Source organism: Triturus cristatus, chromosome 7 (genome assembly GCF_964204655.1).
Source record: "Triturus cristatus chromosome 7, aTriCri1.1, whole genome shotgun sequence".
Classification (NCBI taxonomy): domain Eukaryota; kingdom Metazoa; phylum Chordata; class Amphibia; order Caudata; family Salamandridae; genus Triturus; species Triturus cristatus.
Genome location: NC_140590.1, coordinates 1,686,036,141 through 1,686,060,930, shown reverse-complemented (window position 1 = coordinate 1,686,060,930; position 24,790 = coordinate 1,686,036,141). Strand labels below are relative to the sequence as shown.

The following is a 24,790-nucleotide window of genomic DNA, read 5'->3' as shown; positions in this document are numbered from 1 at the left end:
TTTACTGGTCCCTTCTCCCTGAATCAGTGTTTAATTTGAGCCGGTGAATTCCGGTCTGCAGCGCCAGTGCTTAATTGTCAACACCCGTGCGTGTGACAGTCTGCCACAAGGTGGCGCTGTCTGGCTAATATACTGATGACCACAACAATAATTTAATTATTAATTCAATAGACATTAAAAATTACTATTAGCTGCCGCCCAAGCCATTCTTATAGCTTTAAGGGCCTGAAATAATTCGAATTGCCAAACATGTAGAGATGTTAGTAGTTGTATTATTACCATCATTGGCAGCATGGCAGGGACAGCAAAATGTGGTGCAAGCTGCAGTGGCCTCCTGACGAGGGGCCTGGCACTTATTTATTTACAAATTAAGCGCTGTCCTGCAGCCTGCACCATCGACAACCTCACTTCTCAAAAATGTGTGCTCTGGTGACATGGACATTTCTGAAGGCCTGCTCATCCTCCTCCATCCCACCACTTATCTCAGCCAATAGAAGGCCTTCAACCTGCACATTCCAGGTAAAAGGTCAAAGTGCATGACCTTGGTTATTGTCCAATAATGCCCCCTCGGGATTCTGGTGACATTGACACACCACCAGATCCTATGAGTGCATCGAAGGGCCGTGTTACGTGGGTACGTACGCTGCATGCGTCACATATCACGTCTATCTCCTTGTATCCAGGCGCGCGGCTCTGCGCGACCTAATGCCGTGTTCTCTCTTTTGGGCTAATCAGCATCTCTCTGTGCACAACCAACCTCGAGCCCAGGGGGCTGCTGTTGTTTTCTTCAAGCTGAGGGAATTCAGGAGGGAGATGAACCAGCTGAGCTCTGGTCCTCCACGCGCCTTCCTTTCCCTTCGAGTCTCTTCTTTCCTCGCTCTCCCATCCATCTTCTCTCCTCTTTCAACATCAGCTCCCCGGCCCTCGAGCCCCGCCGCCACCTCCCCACAGCTCTCAAAACGCTCCACTGGAATGCGCCGGAGAAATATTTGGAGGGCGCACAGCAGGACACTTGCTGAGTTTTTATTTTGCAATAAAGTAGAGGAAAGCGAGGGTCACACGCGAGATATGTCTGACCATTTAACACCCCCCACCCATCTTCCATTCTCCCATCCTTGTCTCCAAATCCCTTTTTCTGGCCATCTGGTTGAACTCCCCCCACCCTTCAGTCCCCAGAGCTCCCCCTTCACCCTCCAGCTGTCCCTCCTCCTCCCGCCCCCGCCCCTTCTCTCTAAATTCAGGTCACTGGATTCTATTGTCAAATTAAATCTCTCTTCCCATCTCGCTTCCGCCATCTCGTCATATGCCCCATCTCCCCCCTCTGCCCCTCTCCCCGCTGCCCCATTTGCTCTCTATCAAGGGCAAACAGGAGGCGAGAGGCCTGTGCATGGCATCTCTGTGCAGGAAGGCCATGAGACTCTCTGGGAGGTGAGATGTCTGTCGCTAAAATCTCTGTGCGAATATGGCTGTCCATTTTATAATCAAGACATTTTCATTTTACTAAGATTGTAGATATACTTATATGGGCTTTTAGCCAGCCCTCTTCATCCATTGGTCTTCGATTGTGTCAATCATATTTGTCTTCCGCACACTGAAGGATGCAGTATGGGTCAGTGGGTCAGCCCACTTCAGCCACTGGCACACGTCACTGTAGGTGATGACTTTCTGCTTTTCACAAGGACCACATTCACGCACAAGACCCCTTGGGCGCCAAGGACTGCTATGCCAGTGTGTACTTTTTGACACCAAAACATTATTTTTGTTTTTAGCTATTTTATTTTCAGGTTCACACGACTCAGCTGCTCCCCAAATTTTGCAATATGTATGACAAAAAGAAACAAGCATTGCCAAACTAAAATGATGACAACCAATACCAGACCTCCTGGCCTTGTTAATGCTTCTCTTTAAAACGTGTGAGGTACCAACAAAAAATGTATGCCAGGAGGGAAAGCCTGCTGCCAACTCTCTGTCTAAAGTGAGAGACCTCTCCCACAAATGACCCCGAAAGGCACAGTGCCTCTCTTTAACCACAGTGCGAGGTGTGATGTGTGTCACTCGCATCTATGCGGGGTGTGAGTGTCACTCACTGGTTTATATGGAAATATAGAAGTGCTGGTGCTCACTGTCCAGAGTACCTGTTGGCTCCTGAGAAGTGCCAGTACTCTACATTTAAATGTATTGCAGCAGTGCTGAGAAGTGCACATACTCTACTATTAAATGTATTGCAGCAGTGCTGAGAAGTGCCGGTATTCTCCCATTAAATGTATTGCAGCAGTACTGAGAAGTGCAGGTTCTCTCCCATTAAATGTATTTCAGCAGTGCTGAGAAGTGCTGGTAGTCTCCCATTAAATGTATTGCAGCAGTGTTGAAAAGGACAGGCACTCTCCCATTAAATGTATTGCAACAGTGCTAAGAAGTGCAGCTACTCTCTCACTAAATGGACTGCAGTACTGCTGAGAAGTGCAGGTACTCTCCCATTAAATATATAGCAGCAGTGCTGAGAACTGCAGGTGCTCTCCTATTAAATGTATTGCAGCCGTGCTGAGAAGTGCCTGTACTCTCCCATAATATGTATTGCAGCAGTGCTGAGAAGTGCTGGTACTCTCTGATTAAATGTATTGCACCAGGGCTGAGAAGTGCAGGTGCTCTCCAATTAATTGTATTGCATCAGTGCTGAGAACTGCAGGTGCTCTCCTATTAAATGTATTGCAGCCGTGCTGAGAAGTGCCTGTACTTTCTCATAATATGTATTGCAGCAGTGCTGAGAAGTGCTGGTACTCTCTGATTAAAGGTATTGCACCAGGGCTGAGAAGTGCAGGTACTCTCCCATTAATTGTATTTCAGCAGTGCTTAGAAGTGCTGGTGTTCTCCAACTAAATGTATTGCATCAGTACTGAGAAGTGCAGGTACTCTCCCATTAAATGTATTGCAACTGTGCTGAGAAGCGCAGGTACTCTTCCTTTCAAATTAATGAAGTGCAGGTACTCAATACCAGGAGAGGATTTACCTATTTAAAGCACTGGGTCAATTAAATCTTCAAGGGAAGGAGGGACAGGCCTCAATTTCTCTCCAGGGGATGAGATCTATCAGTCAAATCTATGTGGAAGTAGGAGGTCTGTCCCTAATTTCTCTCTTGAGAGGTGAGTTGAGTCCTTGGAATCTTTTTGGGGAGCAGAAACTTCTGTCCCTAATTTCTCTCTGGAGAGGAGGGAGCTAACATTGGAATCTTTGAAGGAGCAGAGAAGCCTATCCCTGATTTCTCTCTGACAAGAGAGATCTAACCCTGGAATCTTTGAAGAAGCAGAGAAACCCGTCCCTGATTTCTCTCTGAGAGGAGAGATCTCACACTGGAATCTTTGAAGGAGCGGAGAAGCCTGTCCCTGATTTCTCTCTGACAAGAGAGATCTAACCCTGGAATCTTTGAAGAAGCAGAGAACCCCGTCCCTGATTTCTCTCTGAGAGGAGAGATCTAGCCTTGGAATCTTTGAAGGAGTGGAGAAGCCTGTCCCTGATTTCTCTCTAACAGGAGAGATCTATCCCTGGAATCTTTGAAGGAGTGGAGAAGCCTGTCCCTGATTTCTCTCTAACAGGAGAGATCTAGCCTTGGAATCTTTGAAGGAGTGGAGAAGCCTGTCCCTGATTTCTCTCTAACAGGAGAGATCTATCCCTGGAATCTTTGAAGGAGTGGAGAAGCCTGTCCCTGATTTCTCTCTGACAGGAGAGATCTAACCCTGGAATCTTTGAAGGAGCGGAGAAGCCTGTCCCTGATTTCTCACTGAGAGGAGCGATCTAGCCCTGGAATCTTTGAAGGAGTGGATAAACCTGTCCCTGATTTCTCTCTGTCAGAAGAGATCTAACCCTGGAATCTTTGAAAGAGTGGAAAAGCCTGTCCCTGATTTATTTGTAACATGAGAGATCTCACCCTGGAATCTTTGAAGGAGTGAAGAAGCCTGTCTCTGATTTCTCTCTAACAGGAGAGATCTAGCCTTGGAATCTTTGAAGGAGTGGAGAAGGCTGTCCCTGATTTCTCTTTAACAGGAGAGATCTCACCCTGGAATCTTTGAAGGAGTGGAGAAGCCTGTCCCTGATTTCTCTTTAACAGGAGAGATCTCACCCTGAAATCTTTGAAGGAGTGGAGAAGCCTGTCCCTGATTTCTCTCTTAACAGGAGAGATCTCACCCTGGAATCTTTGAAGGGGCGGAGAAACCTGTCCCTGATTTCTCTCTAACAGGAGAAATCTCACCCTGGAATCTTTGAAGGAGCGGAGAAGACTGTCCCTGATTTCTCTCTGAGAGGAGAGATCTAGCCCTGGAATCTTTGAAGGAGTGGAGAAGCCTGTCCCTGATTTCTCTTTAACAGGAGAGATCTCACTCTGGAATCTTTGAAGGAGTGGAGAAGCCTGTCCCTGATTTCTCTCTGAGAGGAGAGATCTAGCCCTGGAATCTTTGAAGGAGTGGAGAAGCCTGTCCCTGATTTCTCTTTAACAGGAGAGATCTCACCCTGGAATCTTTGAAGGAGTGGAGAAACCTGTCCCTGATTTCTCTCTAACAGGAGAAATCTCACCCTGGAATCTTTGAAGGAGTGAAGCCTGTCCCTGATTTCTCTCTAACAGGAGAGATCTGGCCCTGGAATCTTTGAAGGAGTGGAGAAGCCTGTCCCTGATTTCTCTCTAACAGGAGATATCTCACCCTGGAATCTTTGAAGGAGTGAAGAAGCCTGTCTCTGATTTCTCTCTGAGAGGAGAGATCTAGCCCTGGAATCTTTGAAGGAGTGGAGAAGCCTGTCCCTGGTTTCTCTTTAACAGGAGAGATCTCACCCTGGAATCTTTGAAGGAGTGGAGAAGCCTGTCCCTGATTTCTCTCTAACAGGAGAGATCTCACCCTGGAATCTTTGAAGGAGTGGAGAAGCCTGGCCCTGATTTCTCTCTGAGAAGAGAGATCTTGCCCTGGAATCTTTGAAGGAGTGGAGAAGCCTGTCCCTGATTTCTCTCTGAGAGGAGAGATCTAGCCCTGGAATCTTTGAAGGAGTGGAAAAGCCTGTCCATGATTTCTTTCTAACATGAGAGATCTCACCCTGGAATCTTTGAAGGAGTAAAGAAGCCTGTCTGATCTCTCTCTAACAGGAGAGATCTAGCCTTGGAATCTTTGAAGGAGTGGAGAAGCCTGTCCCTGATTTCTCTTTAACAGGAGAGATCTCACCCTGGAATCTTTGAAGGAGTGGAGAAGCCTGTCCCTGATTTCTCTCTAACAGGAGAGATCTCACCCTGGAATCTTTGAAGGAGTGGAGAAGCCTGGCCCTGATTTCTCTCTGAGAAGAGAGATCTTGCCCTGGAATCTTTGAAGGAGCGGATAAGCCTGTCCCTGATTTCTTTCTAACAGGAGAGATCTAACCCTGGAATCTTTGAAGGAGCGGAGAAGACTGTCCCTGATTTCTCTCTGAGAGGAGAGATCTAGCCCTGGAATCTTTGAAGGAGTGGAAAAGCCTGTCCCTGATTTCTTTCTAACATGAGAGATCTAGCCCTGGAATCTTTGAAGGAGCGGAGAAGCCTGTCCCTGATTTCTCTCTGACAAGAGAGATCTAGCTCTGGAATCTTTGAAGGAGCGGAGAAGCCGGTCCCTGATTTCTCTCTGAGAGGAGAGATCTCACCATGGAATCTTTAAAGGAGCGGAGAAGCCTGTCCCTGATTTCTCTCTGAGAGGAGAGATCTAACCCTGGAATCTTTGAAGGAGCGCAAAAGCCTGTCCCTGATTTCTCTCTGAGAGGAGAGATATCACCCTGGAATCTTTGAAGGAGCGGAGAAGCCTGTCCCTGATTTCTCTCTAACAGGAGAGATCTAGCCCTGGAATCTTTGAAGGAGTGGATAAACCTGTCCCTGATTTCTCTCTTAGAGGAGAGATCTAACCCTGGAATCTTTGAAGGGGCGGAGAAACCTGTCCCTGATTTCTCTCTAACAGGAGAGATCTCACTCTGGAATCTTTGAAGGAGTGGAGAAGCCTGTCCCTGATTTCTCTCTGAGAGGAGAGATCTAGCCCTGAAATCTTTGAAGGAGTGGAGAAGCCTGTCCCTGATTTCTCTCTGAGAGGAGAGATCTAACCCTGGAATCTTTGAAGGAGCGGAGAAGCCTGTCCCTGATTTCTTTCTAACAGGAAAGATCTAGCCCAGGAATCTTTGAAGAAGCGGAGAAACCTGTCCCTGATTTCTCTCTAACAGGAGAAATCTAGCCCTGGAATCTTTGAAGGAGCAGAAAAGCCTGTCCCTGATTTCTCTCTGAGAGGAGAGATCTCACCATGGAATCTTTGAAGGAGCGGAGAAGCCTGTCCCTGATTTCTCTCTGAGAGGAGAGATCTAACCCTGCAATCTTTGAAGAAGCGGAGAAGCCTCTCCCTGATTTCTCTCTGAGAGGAGAGATCTTACCCTGGAGTCTTTGAAGGAGCGGAGAAGCCTGTCCCTGATTTCTCTCTAACAGGAGAGATCTAGCCCTGGAATCTTTGAAGGAGTGGATAAACCTGTCCCTGATTTCTCTCTGACAGGAGAGATCTAACCCTGGAATTTTTGAAGGGGCGGAGAAACCTGTCCCTGATTTCTCTTTAACAGGAGAGATCTAGCCCTGGAATCTTTGAAGGAGTGGAGAAGCCTGTCCCTGATTTCTCTCTGAGAGGAGAGATCTAGCCCTGGAATCTTTGAAAGAGTGGAGAAGCCTGTCCCTGATTTCTCTCTAACATGAGAGATCTAACCCTGGAATCTTTGAAGGAGCGGAGAAGCCTGTCTCTGATTTCTTTCTAACAGGAAAGATCTAGCCCTGGAATCTTTGAAGGAGCGGAGAAGCCTGTCCCTGATTTCTCTCTGAGAGGAGAGATCTAGCCCTGGAATCTTTGAAGGAGCGGAGAAGCCTGTTCCTGATTTCTCTCTGAGAGGAGAGATCTCACCATGGAATCTTTGAAGGAGCGGAGAAACCTGTCCCTGATTTCTCTCTGAGAGGAGAGATCTCACCCTGGAATCTTTGAAGGAACGGAGACGCCTGTCCCTGATTTCTCTCTAACAGGAGAGATCTAGTCCTGGAATCTTTGAAGGAGTGGAGAAACCTGTCCCTGATTTCTCTCTGAGAGATGAGATATGTTTCTGAAATCTCTGCTGGAGGGGAGAGGTCCAATGCTGATTTCGTTGTAGGAGAATGGATCTGATATTTCTCTTGATTAGTGGTCTCCCCGGGCTTCTGTGAGAGGTAAGATGCCACATTACTCCTGGCCGCCCAGCATCACATCACACTACAATACAACACACCTACGCACCCCCTCACACAAGTCTCAGCAACAAATATTTAATGATTGTCCTTCCTTGGGGAATCATAACAGTAGAGGACAAGAACCTATCTTGGTGCCCAGACTTCTCCATGGCACTCTGACGAATGTCATCTAATCTATGGAGAGGGAAAGAGACAGTGATGTGTCGAGCAGGCAGGGGGTGCAACGGGGGGCCAGCTGGGGCTTGGAGACCCACGCAGAGCGAGCTTGGCAGCGTGGGGGAGAAGCAGCTCGCAGGTGAGAGTGGTGCGAGCAAGAAAACACATGCACCCCCAGAGAATGCTGAAATATAAAGAAAAAAAAGTAGTTTCTGAAAGTAAGCAGTGGAAGGATACATGTTACTCAGTCAAAGGGGTCCTGAAGAAGCTATGCTCCAGGGAAGGGCAAGCATAAGAAGTTGAAGGAACAACCATTGAATCAGAAGCAAGGAAATGAGAACACAAACCAATAACAAGCAATGGATCAACCAAAAACCCACTGTCAGTATTAGCATTGTGCATACAACAGACAAGCTTTAGCTGTCTGTGGGCAGACCAAGAATAGAGCCCACACAGGATGTGGCATTCTCAGTGATAGCACCACCAGGCGGCCTGGAGATCTGCCCACTCTACCTCAACAAGTAGCCAACGGCACAACAGACACCCCCATCTCTGCACACTTGTGCGAATTGGTGACTGGTGGCAGGACCAGCCAGGCCCCCGCGGAGAACTCCTTGACGACCAACACCAACCAGATGCTAGCGGCACTGGGGACGGTGAGCACATGGAAACCCAAAGCAAAAATATACACCAACCAAAAGAGGCTGAAGCTAACAGAGGCCTGATTCTATATGAGACGATAAGGTGCAACATCCTCATCACCAAGGGGCTCACTCACAACTATGAGGAAAAAGATATGAGTTGAGGGAGAGGGCCACAAGAGCAGATCCCCTGCAGAAACTAGCCAGTTAGAAGTAAGCCAGCACCAAACTGATAAATGCCAAACCGCGCCAAGGTTCCACTGGTGATGGTGGGTGGTGAGCTAGGTAAAAACTCTAACATACCAGAAGGTAAACCTGCCTACAGGTGGCAGGTGGTAAACCTCCTATAACTGGGAGAAGATAGGTCTGGCCAGGTAGAAAATGGCAGATGGGTGCTACACAAATGCCAACAAATAACAACAAAAATAACCCCGTCTGTGAGAGGCAGAATCAAGGCCCACCCCTGCCTGGAAGAGGTAGTCTATTTCTGATTGGTAGATAATAGGCCTGTCTTTGATTGTAGGCAATGAACAGTAGACCACAGAAGATGCGCCCAGCTTCAATTGATAGAAAATATACCTGTCTCCGATTGGTGGAAGATAGCTTGGTGTGTGATTGGTGGAAAGTAGGCCCATCTCCGCTGGTAAATGATAGGACTATCGCTGATTTATAGAAGAAACACCTGCCTCCAATTGAAAAGCCTATTCTGTTTGTCAGAAGATATGCCGATCTCCAATTAGCGGGGATAAGCCATTCTCCAAAGGGCTTGAACGTAGGATTTCTTCTGATTGGTAAACAAATGGACATGTGTTCCATTTATAGGACACAGATCACAATCTAAATGACAGAAGTGAGGCCAGCCTCTGATTGGTAGAGATAGCTTCTTTCTGATTCGCCCAAGAGACGTTTCCTATTGTAGCCAATAGCTGGGAGCTTGCAGCACAGTACCTGGTGAAGATAAACCTATCTCCTGCTGCAGCAAGATATCACGGTTTCTGGTTTGTGAAAGATAAGCCCACCTCCATTAGTAGATTATAGCCTTGTTTTTGATTGGGAGAAAGCCTGTCTCTTGCTCATTGGCCAATCACTGTTTGGTAGAAGGTAGACCTGTTTCCAATTGGAAGAGGATAGGCCTTTTGCAATTGGTCTAGGGTGGATACACTGCCTCTTAACTGGCAGCACCAGATGGGTTTCTTGGATTGAACAATTTTATGTCTGTCTGTAAATGGTGCAAAATAGGCCCGTCTCAAAGAGACAGAGGGATTGTAGAATTGTGGGTAAAATGTTACTTCAGCTTCTGAAAAGTTACTTTGGAATGTCAGCTGTAAGGAACACGTGTACACATAGTATGGCCTGTGTTTTGCCACACTTGGCCTACTGTTATAGGGGTCAATAAAAGATACCAGAACCCAGAGTTCTTGAACCCCCAAAGAGAGGAGTAGAGGACCCCAGGGCTTTAGGTGGAGCGGAAAAACTGAGGGAGTCTTTCCAAGGGGCGTGTCCGATGTAAATAAGGGCGTGGCTTAAAACACTTACGCTAAAAATCTGTGTTAAGCTTAGTGTGCTGCTTCTGTCATTGTATCCAGATATATAATACAGAAAATAACATTACAGCTACAACAAGCCAGGACTCTTGGCTTTGTCAATGGTTGTTAGGTGCATAATATAAAAAAGCAACAACTATGGCTTCGTTGTGGAAAATATTGAAAATGCTTCAGATCTAAAATGATGAAACTATGAAAGAAATAGAACAAGCTCCTTTGAAGTTACATCAAAGGCAGTGATGGGTGGCCCTGCTGCAGAGGTAAGATTGCTTTTTCCATCCTGAGGGTGAGGGCAAAAATGGAGACCCATCTCAGCACCTGCTTTATAAAACTGCTGTCGCTGAGCACTGGCAGGACCCGGCCCACTTAAAGCCCTGGAGGGGCCTGTCTCTAGCGCGCCAGCTTAATTCCCTGTCCAGTGGTTGGACAGAGTACCAGAATCCTCGACCCTGATTGGACACCCTATTCCCGCTTTTTACCGGTGGCACCCCGCGGGCAGGTGAGGCGTGAGCCAAATCCTCACCTCATAACACCGTCTGGAGCAGCCTGAGAGGATTAAGTCGATGGCATCTGTGCCCTCTCACCAATCCTCCCACCCGTCCAGGCCACCATGGCGCCCCCACTCTGACCTACTAGCACAGAGACGATCGATTAAATTGATAAGGACTGATTTAGAGTACCATGCCGCGTCTATTTTTATTCTAGAATCCGATTATCTGCGCTCACCCCGTGTGATCTTGGCCTCCTGCTTGTTTTTGTGGCGATGTTCAGTTGCTCCGAGACCTGAAACCTAGTGTTGTCATGACAGGGAATATGAACACTCAGGGGAGAGGCCTGGGCAGGTGTTTGGAGCGAGGGATGGAAGAGAATCGAGGGATGTGCTGGGGGTGGGGCTGGGTGAAAACACCGGAACGAAAGGTGAGATGGAGGAGAAATGGAAACAGCATATGCGATGAAGTCTTAAACGGAACGAAGTAAACAGGAGGAAGGTGAAGAGGAGGCCGGTCTGGTGGCTCAGTTGACTAACGGGTCCACTGTAGGGGCCTGTGTTTGACCTCATGGTCAGAGATTCAAATCCCAGCGGGTCCATTCAGCCTTTCATCCTTCCGAGGTCGATAAAATGAGTACCATTGAGTTGTGTAGCAATAAACATCTGTTATTCAGCGCCAAGATACCCGTTGTGGTGAACGGGCGCTTTACAAATACACATATTATGAGGGAGGGGGCAAACGATCAGGGAAGAAGGGAGGTAAACAGAGGAGAGACTCTGGGGAGGGATTAACACTGAGGATGGGAAGGTAAGATAACAGGAAGAGGAGACCGGAGGCGGGACACTAAAGAGCCGTGGTGAGAGCGAAGGTAAGAGGGGAGGTGGTGCGAGAGGCAGAAGTGAAAACCAGGTACAGCTGAAGGTTACGTGAAGGAGATGGGGCGGATGGTGAGAGGAGAGAGAGTGAAGGTGGCGGGCAAGGGAGAGTAGAGAGAGAGGGGGCACAAGAGGAAAGACAGGATGGGGAGAGAGGGAACTGGAGGAGACCATTAGCTAAAACGAGGTTGAAAGCAAGAATAGAAGGGAACAGAAGAGAGCGACCAAAGCACGGCCTGGCACGCCACCCCATCTCGAGGGCAATGCCCACTTCCTCAGCCTTACCTTGGCACTGACCTCCACCACAGCATCGAGAGAGGAGTCCGACATGCTCGCGTTCTACGCCACGGACCACACGGTGCGAATGCCCTGTTCCCTGTCCTGGGTGCCCCGGTCGCTCCGATGCCAGGGGGAGTCCGCACTCTCAGTGCCTGGCGCTGCCTCGGATCCTGGGCAGGGCAGCGTGCCGGAGGCGATCACCTGGGGTTACCTGTCGAGGGATCTCTGGGAGTCTACTCTCTTCGGCGGGGGCTGAGGGAAGGGCAGCACCGAGAAGTCCCCCTGCAGGGTTCACTGGCAGAGGAGGAGGCTGCAGACGGCGCCTGGAAGCACGCACGGGGAATGTTGGGCGCCTGGCAAAGATCCGAGCAGGGTGCTGGTGACAGCTGGGAGGGCATACTATTTATATGGGTTTAATCTGCCAGGGAGGAGCCGCGGGCAGCGTAGGGGTCCTCCCGTGGCAGGGCACTGGTTGGTCTGCCTTCCTCCCTCTCCTCCTCTTCCTCGGCTCCGCCCACCAGCCTGCCCTCTCAGCTTCAGTAGCAGGAGGAGGATGGGCACCGCGTCCCTGGCAGCCAGCTGGCTCCCCTCAGCACCCGGGTCATGCTGCCAGGGGTGCCCGTCACTCGCTGGGGTCTGGGGGTCTCAGGTTCCTATTGAGGGGCGGGGCGGGAGACGGCGGGGATGAGGCGCGTTTGTCCGCCTGTAGCACTTTGAAGCCCTTACAGGAGATTTCCATTAAGCCTCAATCCCGACAGACCCCAGCCTCTCTCTCTCTCTCATAATCCTGCCCACCCTCTCACCATCCTCTGTACCACCTCGCGCCTTCAACTCCCTCTCAGTAGCCAGCGTTCTCTTTCTCTTCTTTTTCATACCCATCCCCTTTTCACTTCTCTATCAACACCTTTTAGTTCTCAAACTCTCTCATTACACTGTCCCTTTCTCCTTTGACCCTTTCCCATGCTCCTCCACCGCAGTTCTCTCTTCATCACCCTTTCCACTACTGCCCTCTCCTTCACCCTGTCTCTCCTCTCCTCTCCTCCTCCGTCTCACTCTGCACCCCATATCCACACTCTCTGTTGACTCCTGCACCACTTACCTACAATCCCAGGTCACAATAGCTGTGCATCTTTTGTGTTTATTTTGCCATAATTGCTGTGCGTTCAAAACCAGAGGTCAAATGTCAGACTATGTCTTCGGACAAATTGCTACTTATTCTTTTAACATGGAGATTGGTGTTCTCTCTTCATTCTCTGTTTGCAAAGTGAGAGAATTTAGTAAAATGGACTATCGGACAATCGTGCTGGGGTACTGGGAATAACAAAGGAAAGGCTGTAGAATGTAAAAAAAATTCTAACCCACAGCAAAATGTAAATGCCTGTAAATGTACTGTACAAATATTTCAAAATAAACCAGCAGTTCACAAAGCACGAATGAAACACGTTTGTGTAATTCTGAAGTGTGATGGAAACAAAGAATGTAATTGGATCAAAACAAATCAATACACTTGGTGGTGCACAAATGATAAACATTTGCTGAAACCCAATATCCACACATTACCGTTGGTGCGCTGTATAGTTTTATTCTTGCAATTTGCCCTATCTCCAGGGTCACCCCTACATTTTTGGCTTCACCCCTCCTATTTTTCTGAATTTGTTTTTGTGGGATTTTAGGTTTTAGGACTCTGTGCACTTTACCACTGCCAGGCAGTGCAAAAGTGCCTGTGCTTTCTCCTTTAAACGTGTTGAAATTGACTTACACACTTTTTTCACATTCAATTTACTTGTAAGTCTCTAGTTAAGTGGAACTACATGTACCCCGTGCCTGTAAATTAAAAGTCACTAGTGGGCCTGCAGCCCTGATTGTGCCACCCATTTAAGTGGCCCTTTAAACAATTCTCAGGCATGCCATTGTAGCCTGTGTGTGCAGTTTTAAACTGCAACCCCTCCCTGGCAAAAAAAACTTTTTGCCAGACATAACCCTTCCTTTTAAATACATATTAGTCACCTTTAGAGTTGGCCCTAAACAACTCAGAGGACATGGTGCAATGTATTTTAAAAAGTTGGACATGTACATTCAAGTTGTACATGTCCTGGTAGTGAAAAACTCTCACATTCATTACTGCAAGGCCTACCTCTCCCATACAATAACATTGGATTACCTTATTACATTTAATGAATTGTAGAGTTTGATTGGGAGCAGGTAGGAAGGTCATGTTTGGTGTCCAAGGAATAGTCATTTAAAACATTTTTTAATGGTAAAGTCAGATTTTGAGTCACAATTTGGAAAATTGTACTTTTAGTAAGTTGGCATTTTCTTGTCCTCTCCATTTGGTACTGGCGACCCGTTCCTGGTTCACATGACTGGGAGTAGTTGGCAGTTGGCCTTTGTGTATTCCTCCCAGACAGTATCACAATGGAGAGTCTGGGTGTTGGCAGGATGGGCCATCTCTGGCAGAATGGGGGGTTGGAGCTGTCACCTCCCACACTTGCACTTCAAAGGCACTGACTCAGCTCACACATAAAGTACTTCACATTAGCCTATTGTGCCCCCAGACAAAATGGGACAAGGACAGAGAGGCAGGGAATTCCAGACACCTCTGTAGAGGGAATCTGCAGAAGCATATCCCACTTAAAAGTATGCACCAGGTAAAAAAGGGGGACCCTCCAACCCACTCTTCAGCTCATTTCTGGACCCGTGGTGGACTGGTCGGCTGCAAGAAGGACTGCCCAGCTACTCATCTGCCCTGCTGCTCTGCCTGCTAGAAGGACTGCTCTGCTGCCATTCTGCCTTAGGAAGAAAGACTAAACCTACACCCTGAACCCAGGACCACCAGAGAAACTCAGAGGGTTCATTGCCTGACCTCCTGTTCTCAGCTAGAGAGACACAATAGGCTCCTCTGTGTGAACGCAACTAGACGCATCTCAATGCATGACATCGCATCGCAGCTTCTGTTCGGTGGCTTCGCAAGAACCGACCCAGCGTGACGTATCTCAAAGCCGACAAATGGCCCAGCTAGACACAGCGTGACACATCATGATGCATCTAGTCGCAAGTCCTCACAGCACCAACAGCTTCGTCGGCTTCGAAGCAGTGCGACGCACCACAACCCCTGCATCACAGCTCCCGATTGGTGGCTGCACCAATGATGCGCAAAAGAGAACATTGCACCGCCAGCTCCCGTCAACGGCTTCTTGATGCCCGTACCACGCAGACCAATGCAAGGACTTCACATCTCGATGCCCAGGACACAAACAACTTTCAACAGCGGACTGAACTCAGTCCTGTATCCTGTCCCTGCTCCATTATGGTGGGCCTGACGTTGTGTTAGCCATTACGACCAGATAACCGCAATTGGTGCTTTTTCTAAGCGCTATTTTTTATTGAAAACCTTTAAGTAATTTTTCTAGTTTGGTGTGGGATTTTTCAGGTATCGTGTTTTCACTTTATTATTGTTTGAAGCGCTGCATATATACTTTACTTATTGTCTCTAAGTTAAGCCTGAGTGCTTTCTGCCAAGCTACCAGAGGGTTAAACTCAGGTTTTATGGGGTCAGCTTGTGTTTCACCCTGACAAGAACTGTGGTTGCTGATTGAGTAGGTTTTCACTCCCATCAACCAATAACTCAATTTCTCACATTGGTGTTCAATGGTGGGATTCAGTACTTGTGTTTGTGCAGTGATTTTGTGTAACACTCAGGGTCAGCTCCTCTATTAGGGCGGAAGAGCGCCACCCCATTGCTTTTTCGAAGTGCTAGAAGCACAAACATAAAATGGTGTTTTAAATACTATTTTATGTTTCTGCTTCTCGTGCTGCGAGAAAGCAGAAGACAGGGGTATGCCTGGTTGGGGGTGGGCGGGAGGGTATGCCTTGTTGGGGGTGGGCGGGTGGGCGGATCTGGGAGGAGTGGCTTACACCACTCTGAGTACCCTAAAGCAGTCATGTGCACACTACATTTTCTCTATGTAGGCTGCATACAGAAAATGGCCTCCCTGGGCACTGTCCGCGACTCGGCACCAATCACAATGCTGCCATTGCAGCATTGTGATTGGCTTACAGGAGGGGAGGGAGCATGCCTGTTCCTCTTTCTGTTGAGGAGCAGGAAAATGCGGGTCCCGGCCCAGGACCAAAGGTGGCACGGGACCCAGTCAGGTAAGTTTTTTTTTTATTTTAACGCCCCGCGCAGTAACCGCTACATGCCCAACCCCACCTGCGAGTATTGCGAGCCGCGACTGGTAACACTAACATCTCAGATAAATAATTTGATACCAATTCAAGCTTTTTTAAAATTCTCCTTGATTGACTCTTTTGATTTTTCAAAATTCACTCTCATTCTGCTGGTAGCTGTTCCCATACCTGCAAGATTTGGGCTCAACAATGTGGATAGCTCATGGAATTCTGTAAGGAAATTCCAGACACCTCTGTAGGGGGAAACTCCAGAAGCTTCTCCCACTTCAAAATGGGCATCAGGAAAAACAAGCATTTGTAATGCAATAGGTCTCGCATTTGTCACAGTTAGAGCTATTGGCGCTGTAAATGACAATGTCGTTTACCTGTGTGTTTTGGTTTGGAGTGTAGTAGATGTATACACAGGGACGCAGCTGCAGCACTGCCTAGGCTACTCAAAATGTGGGAATTTCAGATGGGACCAGAGTAGCAGCTAGCAGCACAGTATGGAAGACTTAAAAGGAGGAATGAGCAACGGGCCCAGAGTAGCAGCTAGCAGCACTGTCTACAGGAATTAGAATGAGGAATTACCACTGAGACCAGAGAAGCAGCTAGCAGCACTGCCTAGAGGACTAAGAATGAGGAATTACCGATGGGGCCAGAGAAGCAGCTAGCCGCACTCCCTAGAGGACTAAGAATGAGGAATTACCGATGGGGCCAGAGAAGCAGCTAGCCGCACTGCCTAGAGGACTAAGAATGAGTAATTACCACTGCAAATAGAGACACAGCTGCAGCACTCCCAAGAGGACTTAGAATGTGGAATTACCAACAGGACCAGAGAAGCAGCTAGCAGTACCGTCTAAAGGACTTACAATGAGGAATTACCAATGAGACCAGAGAAGCAGGTAGCTATTAGGAATTACCAACGGGACCATAGGAGCAGCTAGTAGCACTGTCTAGAGGACTCGGAATGAGGAATTACTGACAAGACCAAAGATGCAGCTGCAGCACTGCCTAGAGGACTTAGAATGAGGAATTACCAACAGGACCAGAGAAGCAGCCAGCAGAACTGTCTAGAGGACTAAGAATGAGGAATTAACACTGTGACCAGAGACACAGCTGCAGCACTGCCTAGAGGACTAAGAATGGGGAATTACCACTGGGAACAAGGACACAACTGCAGCAATGCCTAGAGGACTTGGAATGCGGGATTACCACTGTGACTACAGACACAGCTGCAGCACTGCCTAGGTGACTTAGAATGAGGAATTACTGACAGAAACAGAGTAGCAGCTAGCAGCACTGCCTAGAGACTTAGAAATCGGAATTACCGATGGGGTCAGAGAAGCTGCTAGCAGCACTGCGTAGAGGACTAAGAATGAGGAATTACCACTGTGACCAGAGACACAGCTGCAGCACTGCCTAGAGGACTTATAATGGGAAAGTTACTGACGGGACCAAAGAAGCAGCTAGCAGCACTGTCTGTAACAGAGACCTAGTTGCAGCACCTCCTAGAGGACTAAGAATGAGGAAATACCACTGGGAACAGAGACACAGCTGCAGCACTGTCTAGAGGACTTAGAATGGAGGAATTACTGACAGGACCAAAGAAGCAGCTGCAGCACCATGTAGAGGACTTATAATGAAGAACTACTGATGAGACCAGAGAAGCAGCTAGCAGCACTGCCTAGAGGACTAAGAGTGAGGAATTATCACTGGGAACAGAGACACAACTGCAGCACTGTCTAGAGGACTTAGAACAAGGAATTACAACTGGGACCAGAGAAGCAGCTGCAGCACTGCCCAGAGGACTAAGAATGAGGAATTACCACTGGGACCAGAGAAGCAGCAGCAGCACTGCCCAGAGGTCTAAGAATGAGGAATTACCACTGGGACCAGGGAAGCAGTTAGCAGCACTGCCTAGAGGACTTAGATTTAGATATTACCGCAGAGGCGGCTCCTCCGCTAAAGCGTAGGAGCGTCATCTCGCTGCTCTAAGAGCAGAGCAAATTAAAGATAAAATGATAATAGCAGAACATTAGTATCATTTTATTTTTAGTCTGCCTTTAAGCTCCAAGTTAGGGCGGGCGGGGCTCGCGTGACGCCAACAGAGGGAGGAGTGGTGGCTGCACCATAAGTGCGCATGAAGGTTTGGCCAGCTGGCTTGGGCCGGCCAAACCGTTGTGCGCACAGTGCATGTTCTCCACCAGCTGTACTGTACAGCCTGGGTGGAGAATATGCACAGGCTCCCAGTACCTCTCTGAGTGCAGAACCACGGCGCTCAGACCAATCACAACGCTGCTGTAAGGTAGCCTCATGATTGGCTAGGGGGAGTCTTTGAGCCTAGGTGCTTCTGTGAGGCAGGGTACACAGCAGACGGAGGAGAGGCGGTGGCTGGCGACCAACAGGTAAGTCTTTTAAAAACACATTTCTACCACCCTGCCCCAGCGCCACCGTCCCTTACCAGCCACCACTGAATTACTACTGTGACCCGAGACACAGCTGCAGCACTGCCTAGAGAACTTAGAATGAGGAATCACCACTGGGACCAGAGAAGCATCTAGCAGCACTGTCTAGAGGACTTAGAATGAGGAATTACCACTGTGACCAGATACACCGCTGCAGCACTCCCTAGAGGACTTAGAATGAGGAATTACCACTGGGACCAGAGAAGCATCTAGCAGCACTGTCTAGAGGGCTTAGAATGAGGAATTACCACTGTGACCAGATACACCGCTGCAGCACTCCCTAGAGGACTTAGAATGAGGAATTACCACTGAGACCGGAGAAGCAGCTAGCAGCACTGTCTAGAGGACTTAGAATGAGGAAGTACCATTGGGAACAGAAATGCAGTTGCTGCACTGCATAGCGGACTGAAAATGCGGAATTACAACTGGGAACAGAGACACAGCTGCAGCACTGTCTAGAGGGCTAAGAATGAGGAATTACCACTGGGACCAGAGAAGCAGCTAGCAGCACTGTCTAGATTTACAGCCGTTTACACAAACGAAGAACCGGAGCACCGAGTGAGTGAAACATAATTAATGCTAAAAACAAAAGATTGTGTGAAAGGGAGTTAGCGAGTAAAGTAACATTTCTACCATTTTAACTTTGCGACTGCTCAACTCGCTGTTCAGTGACCCAGACTCTGTAGAACATAAGTGAAAGCTAAGGTGCGAAGGGGAGAACACATGGAGAAACGGTGGGTGGGGGAGGAAAGCAGTGACACTGGTCAGCTGTTCGCATGTGCAACTTTCCAGAATACGAGGCAGGCAATCGGAAAAAATAGTGCGGGAAACTAACTGAAATGGACAGACGCTAAATGAGCCCTGTAACAGGGCCAGTCGCTATGGGAGGGAACAGCAGACCAAAAGGAGGGACACATGGGCATGATTTACCATTCAAAAGTAAGATTTTAGAAAGGGACAACAAATGACAAGAGATGGGTTTGCTTGAAGCCCATGTACTGAATATACCATGCCCCGCAGAGCAGCGCATGAGCACTGCTAGGCTCGACCTAAAAAGGGGACTGTCAGACCCATTCTTCAGATTCCTTCTGGACCTGTGGAAGACCGAGAGGAAGGATTTCTCTGCTGCCCTGCTGCCCTGCTGCTCTGCTACAAGAAGGACTGACCAGCTGCTCTGCCTGCAAGAATGACTGCTCCTCTGCACTGCTGCCTGAGGAAGAAGGAGGTAACAGACACCTTGAGCCCACGACCACCAGATTCAGTCCTCGGGCTAGTTGGCTGGCCTCCTGTTCTGAGCTATAGGAGCACAACAGTCTTCTCTGCGCTGACGCAACTCAACACATCTCGATGCATCACTCAACACAGGACTGCGCATCACAGCTTCAGTTCGGTGGCTTTGCAAGCACCGACCCAGTGCAATGTATCTTGATGCCAACAACTGAACCTGCTCAACGCATCTCAGTGCACCTCGATGCAGGACCACGCATTGCAACTTCTGTTCGGCAGCTTCGCAAGCACCACCCACGTGATGCATCTTGATGTTGACAACCTGCCCGGCTTGATGTATCTCGACTCAATGTGACACATCTCAACACAAGTCTCACAGCACCAGTGGCTTAACCGGCCTCAACATAGTGTGATGCAACTCAATGACTACATCACAGTTTGCGATTTGTGGCGTCATCGGCACCGATGCAGCACGACTCATCTCGACGCATCTCAAGGCAGGACCTTCCACTGCAAGCTCCCATCGAAGACTCCTTGACTGCCGTACAGGCCAACACAAGGACTTTGCATCTCAACGCCCAGGACTCAATTACTTTTAAAAGCGGACTGAACTCCTATATCTGGCACACGCTCCATTGCGCTCAGCCTGACTTTGTGATTTGAACCTGATCCCCCCAAACCCGATAACCGAATAAAGTTTAATCTGTTTTTTCCAGATTGGTGTGGGATTTTTCTTGTGTTGGTGTTTGCTTTGTTACTGTTTGAAATGCTGCATATATAACCACATTGGCTTTAGATTAAGCCTGACTGCTTTGTGCCGAGCTACCAAAGGGTTAAGCACAGGTAATTTGGGGGCTGCTTGACATGAATTGTGGTTGTTGCTTGAGTAGGGTTTCGCCCCCCTCAACCAATAACCCAATTTCTCACACTTATCAGTAACACCTCATTTCTCTGCAAACCTTAGGGCCATTGCATTGGAAAGTGTGCTATCTGTAAATGACAGTGCAGTACCCCACCATGCCATAGAAATATATTTGCAACAGTGTGCTCCAAAATACACCACTGGCTACATACCACACCCTTACAACTCTCTTGCAGAATGGGCGTGGCTCCTTTGCTATACTTGTTCTTAGTGTTACACTTGGATTTTTCACAATCGTTATGACAACTCTGAAAATTGTTCCAGCACTTCTGCCCTGTCCCCTCTATTTCAGGCTTTCCATCATGTCCCTCAACCCTCTGTCCATCATTTTAACTTTCACCTTCCCTTTATGCCTCCCTCTCTTCCCTCACCTCCCATGTCTCTCTCCCCTCTCTAGTCGCGGCCTCCCTTACCAGTACTTCCTCATCAATATCTCCTGGTTTCCCTCCCTCGCCTCAACTCCGTGCCACTCTCTTCTCTACCCTACTTCCTGCCCGTCTGTCACTGCCTGGCACTACACACTCCAACAGCCTGTGCCCCCAGTGTGGACCTTAGACCTAAAGGAAAGTGCCATTCAGACCCATTCTCTGGGAGCCACCACATTTGCTAACAAGGGGTCAACCCTGTTCACACTCAAGCATTGCTATCTTTAGGGCCCCATGTGCTGAACAGCACAACTTAAAAACCAGTCAGCATTGGTCCTAAAACTAGAGGCCCCTTTACAGGCAGTGAGAATACTTGTAAGTGCAATGGGGGGGAGACAGCAAGTTCCTGAAAAATGCCTTCAAATCGAAAAGAAATAAGGGCAAGCCATGATATGGAAAACATACCTACTCACACTTTCCCCATTACCCAGATCTGTACAGGTGATTGACACATAGTCCCTGCCTGAAGAGTGGCTCCCTTCCAAGGCCGGGGTAGGCACTATGGTGAAGGAGCAACAGGGCGCACACACTAGGAGAGTGCACTTGACAGGTGGGTGAAGACGGGGGAGGAGGGTTTCAAAGAGCGGGGTGCTGCACCCATAGCCACCACCAGTGGTGTAACATAGGCCCCAGCAGCAACCGCGGTGCGGGGGGGGCGAGCTCCAGGGAGCCCCCTCAGCAGAGTACCCTGGCCTGAGAGCTCCTGACTGAGTCCAGAAGGGGGGGGCCCTATGTATTCTGCAGAGGGGCCCTCAATTTTCATTACTTTATTGGCCACCATGATCTGGAGCAAGGATCTGATCAAGGCAATAAGCCTTGTACAAACCGAAGACCAGAAGCTAGCTGGCAGCACCGAGGCACTTGGGACACCAACTCGTGCCACAGACAGAGCCAGGAGTACCATGAACTGAAGCGGACAGGCACGCACTGCAAGGCAAGACTCTGTCCTAGTGAGCGGCAGAGAGAACATACCAGGGGGCTGGCCAGACTCTACTAATCCAGCCCAGAACCCGAGATGGCTGCTGTACTCGCAAGGACCAATCAGGACTGAACTGTGGTTGACCAAGCTTTAGTCTCTGCCAGCATGATATTGACCACACCCTGGAAAGTGGACCTGATATTGTACGTGACTAAGAGAATCGAGTTGAGGCAAGTAAAAGCCCAGCTCTCATGGGACATTGGCCTCAAGAATATCTGCCAGAGGTGCACTCCAGTCTGGACCATTGTGGGGGTGAGGCAGGCCCTTGCAGCATCAAGGAGACTAGACACTTGTCAGTTCTGGACAGGGATTCATTGCTCACTTTTGTTACCAGGCTCAGGTTCAGCATCCCACAAAGCCACTTTGATCCCTCCTTTGAGTGAACAATCATCACCAGGCTCAGTCTCGGTTTCAGGAGGACATAATCACTAAGGCTGCAGCATCCCCTGGAATTTAGCTGGCACCTTTGGGGGATCCGGTTGGAAGAGGTTGTGCTGTCCGCATTTACATTTCTGGCAATCGAAGCACCTGGCATTTTTCCATTTTTTAAATCTCCCACAAAATACACACTCTACATTTTAAGCTGGATTCAAGCAATATTCTCCCAGATCCGTTTTTCAGAGGGACATTAGTTCAGCCATTGTAACTGACTGCGTATCCTGATATCTTTATGGTACCCTTCTGTCTTTTTTAACCTCATTACAGTTGCTTCTTTGTTTATTGTCATGAAGCAGACCTGCAGTCTTAGGACCACAGGGCCGAAACCTCAGCTTTTCCTGTGTTGAGCTATAACTTTAAATTTGAATAAAAGCAATACACTTTTCCTGGGTTTTCTGTAACAACGATATTCTCCCACCTGTGTCCAACTTGTCTTCTCACTTTCAAAATTAAATATCACAGTTTGAACGCCGAGCACCTCAGCACTGCTCAAAATGCAGGTCACTTTGTGTAACATGTTATTAAGTTGTAATAGAGTTCTTTGCTGAAAGGGAGTGGCTCCAGTCACTATTATTTCAAATGGTTCTTTTATTTTTAGTAGCTTGTGCACTCAAAAGACCATTTGACTGCTTTTTACTTTGAGAAAATGTCATTACTGTCGCTATTTGCCTGTTGTTTTCAGATCACTGGCTATTTACAAGTGATTGATTGTGGAGAATTACAAATTAATCATGTGCACCTTTGTTCTGATGGAGACTTCTAACCGCACAATGTGCTTGGACTTCTTGCGTTTCTTCATGGATTTTAGTAGGTGACAGGGCCGTTTCTACCATTAGGCAAGACTAGGCGGCCGCCTAGGGCAGCAAAAGGGGGAGGGCGGCAAAAAACATGAGTTTGGGAATATCGAATGCATTAATTCCTCTAGCCTGGATGACAGGGGGAGAGAGTGATGGTAGTAAAAGGGAGGGGGCGGCATTTTTTAATTCTCACCTAGGGTGGCAAAACACCTAGAAACGGCCCTGGTGGGTGAAGAAGATCGGTCACGGGAGAAACCGTGAGAGCGGGAGTGGGACCTAGCTTTATACCTTGACCTATCCCGGCACAGGCCCTTGCCGTGCTACACCAATAAGAGCTTAGCTTCCTGATCTCGAATGGCCCTGGGGTGCACCAAGGAGTCACTGCAGGCCTTAGAGTCGTGGTTCGACCCTCGGCACCACAGGCAACCCACGTGTGGGTCAGTCACAGACACTTGTTTGCTACATTCGCCGCAGAGTTGAAACATTGTAGGCTTGAGAGGTGACACAATTAACTTGTACACCAAAGAATTTAGACCATTTATAGCCTCAATGAGACGAGGGATAGGTCTGAATCAGCAAATGGCATGAAAAGAAAGGAAGTGTTGTCAGTGAGTACAGGTGGCCCCTATATAGGCATGCGCATATCACATCAGGCATGGAATGACATCGACATAGTGCCTCTGGCGCAACCTCCTGGTAAGCAGGTGTATTGCCCCAAAATTTCCAGAATCAGTATGACGTCTGGGGCAGTATTCAACAGGCGAGGAACCTGTGGAGAGTCTACCAGAAAAAGTGTTACTGAAGGTAAGTAACTTATTCTTCAAGATACATTTTCATGCCAAGATTTCATCATGGTGCACTGGGAGACCTATGTATGGTCCAGCTGGATTGGTGGAATACACTCTGTGTACAAATCACAACATATTCATGCAGCCAATCAGGATGAAAGGGGGTCGGTGATAAGAAGGAATGGAAAACGGAAAGTGAACAAAAGGCAGAGGACAACGTTCTGTTAAAGCTGATGTCCATGGACATTCAAACAAGGAATACGGTGAACAGAGTGATGAATTATAGCCAATGTCCAATCCAATTCAAAGGAAAAAAACACTTTTAATGGCATGTTGTTGAACAATGTAAAATACAACTATTGCTTCTGTGGGAGCCTGCTGGTGCTGAAGAAATCAGCACATATTTTGTTGACTTCTCCTCCCTCGAGCAGGGATCACAGTGTGGGGGCAGTGAGTAGCAGCTGTCATCTGGTGATGCTCGTTTTCACCTGTGGCGACCAAGCGCTTCCATCAGCGCCAGCACTGAGTGAGTGCAGCTATCATCTGGTGATGCTCGTTTTCACCTGTGGCGAACAAGCACTTACATCAGCACCTGCAGTGAGTGCAGCTATCATCTGGTGATGCTCGTTTTCACCTGTGGCGAACAAGCACTTACATCAGCACCTGCAGTGAGTGCAGCTATCATCTGGTGATGCTCGTTTTCACCTGTGGCGACCAAGCGCTTGCATCAGCGCCTGCACTGAGTGAGTGCAGCTATCATCTGGTGATGCTCGTTTTCACCTGTGGTGACCAAGCGCTTGCATCAGCGCCTGCACTGAGTGAGTGCAGCTATCATCTGGTGATGCTCGTTTTCACCTGTGGCGACCAAGCGCTTGCATCAGCGCCTGCACTGAGTGAGTGCAGCTATCATCTGGTGAGGCTCGTTTTCACCTGTGGCGACCAAGACCCTTACATCAGCGCCAGCACTGAGTGAGTGCAGCTATCATCTGGTGATGCTCGTTTTCACCTGTGGCGACCAAGCGCTTGCATCAGCGCCTGCACTGAGTGAGTGCAGCTATCATCTGGTGATGCTCGTTTTCACCTGTTGCGACCAAGACCCTTACATCAGCGCCAGCACTGAGTGAGTGCAGCTATCATCTGGTGAGGCTAGTTTTCACCTGTGGCGACCAAGCCCTTGCATCAGCACCTGCAGTGAGTGCAGCTATCATCCGGTGATGCTCGTTTTCACCTGTTGCGACCAAGACCCTTACATCAGCGCCAGCACTGAGTGAGTGCAGCTCTCATCTGGTGAGGCTCGTTTTCACCTGTGGCGACCAAGCGCTTCCATCAGCGCCAGCACTGAGTGAGTGC

The 24,790-nt window shown here is 48.5% G+C and overlaps 1 protein-coding gene across 1 annotated transcript in view; it reads right to left on the bottom strand.

Annotated features, from left to right (window-relative positions):
* PTMS (parathymosin) overlaps nucleotides 1–11,607 on the bottom strand; it is a 63,180-nt gene extending 51,573 nt beyond the window's left edge. Inside the window, exon 1 of the mRNA XM_085619836.1 lies at nucleotides 11,236–11,607. Coding sequence (XP_085475962.1) covers nucleotides 11,236–11,280 — 45 coding nt within the window. The 5' untranslated portion in view covers nucleotides 11,281–11,607. The remainder of the gene's footprint in view (nucleotides 1–11,235) is intronic.
* Between the last annotated feature and the right edge of the window lie 13,183 nt (nucleotides 11,608–24,790).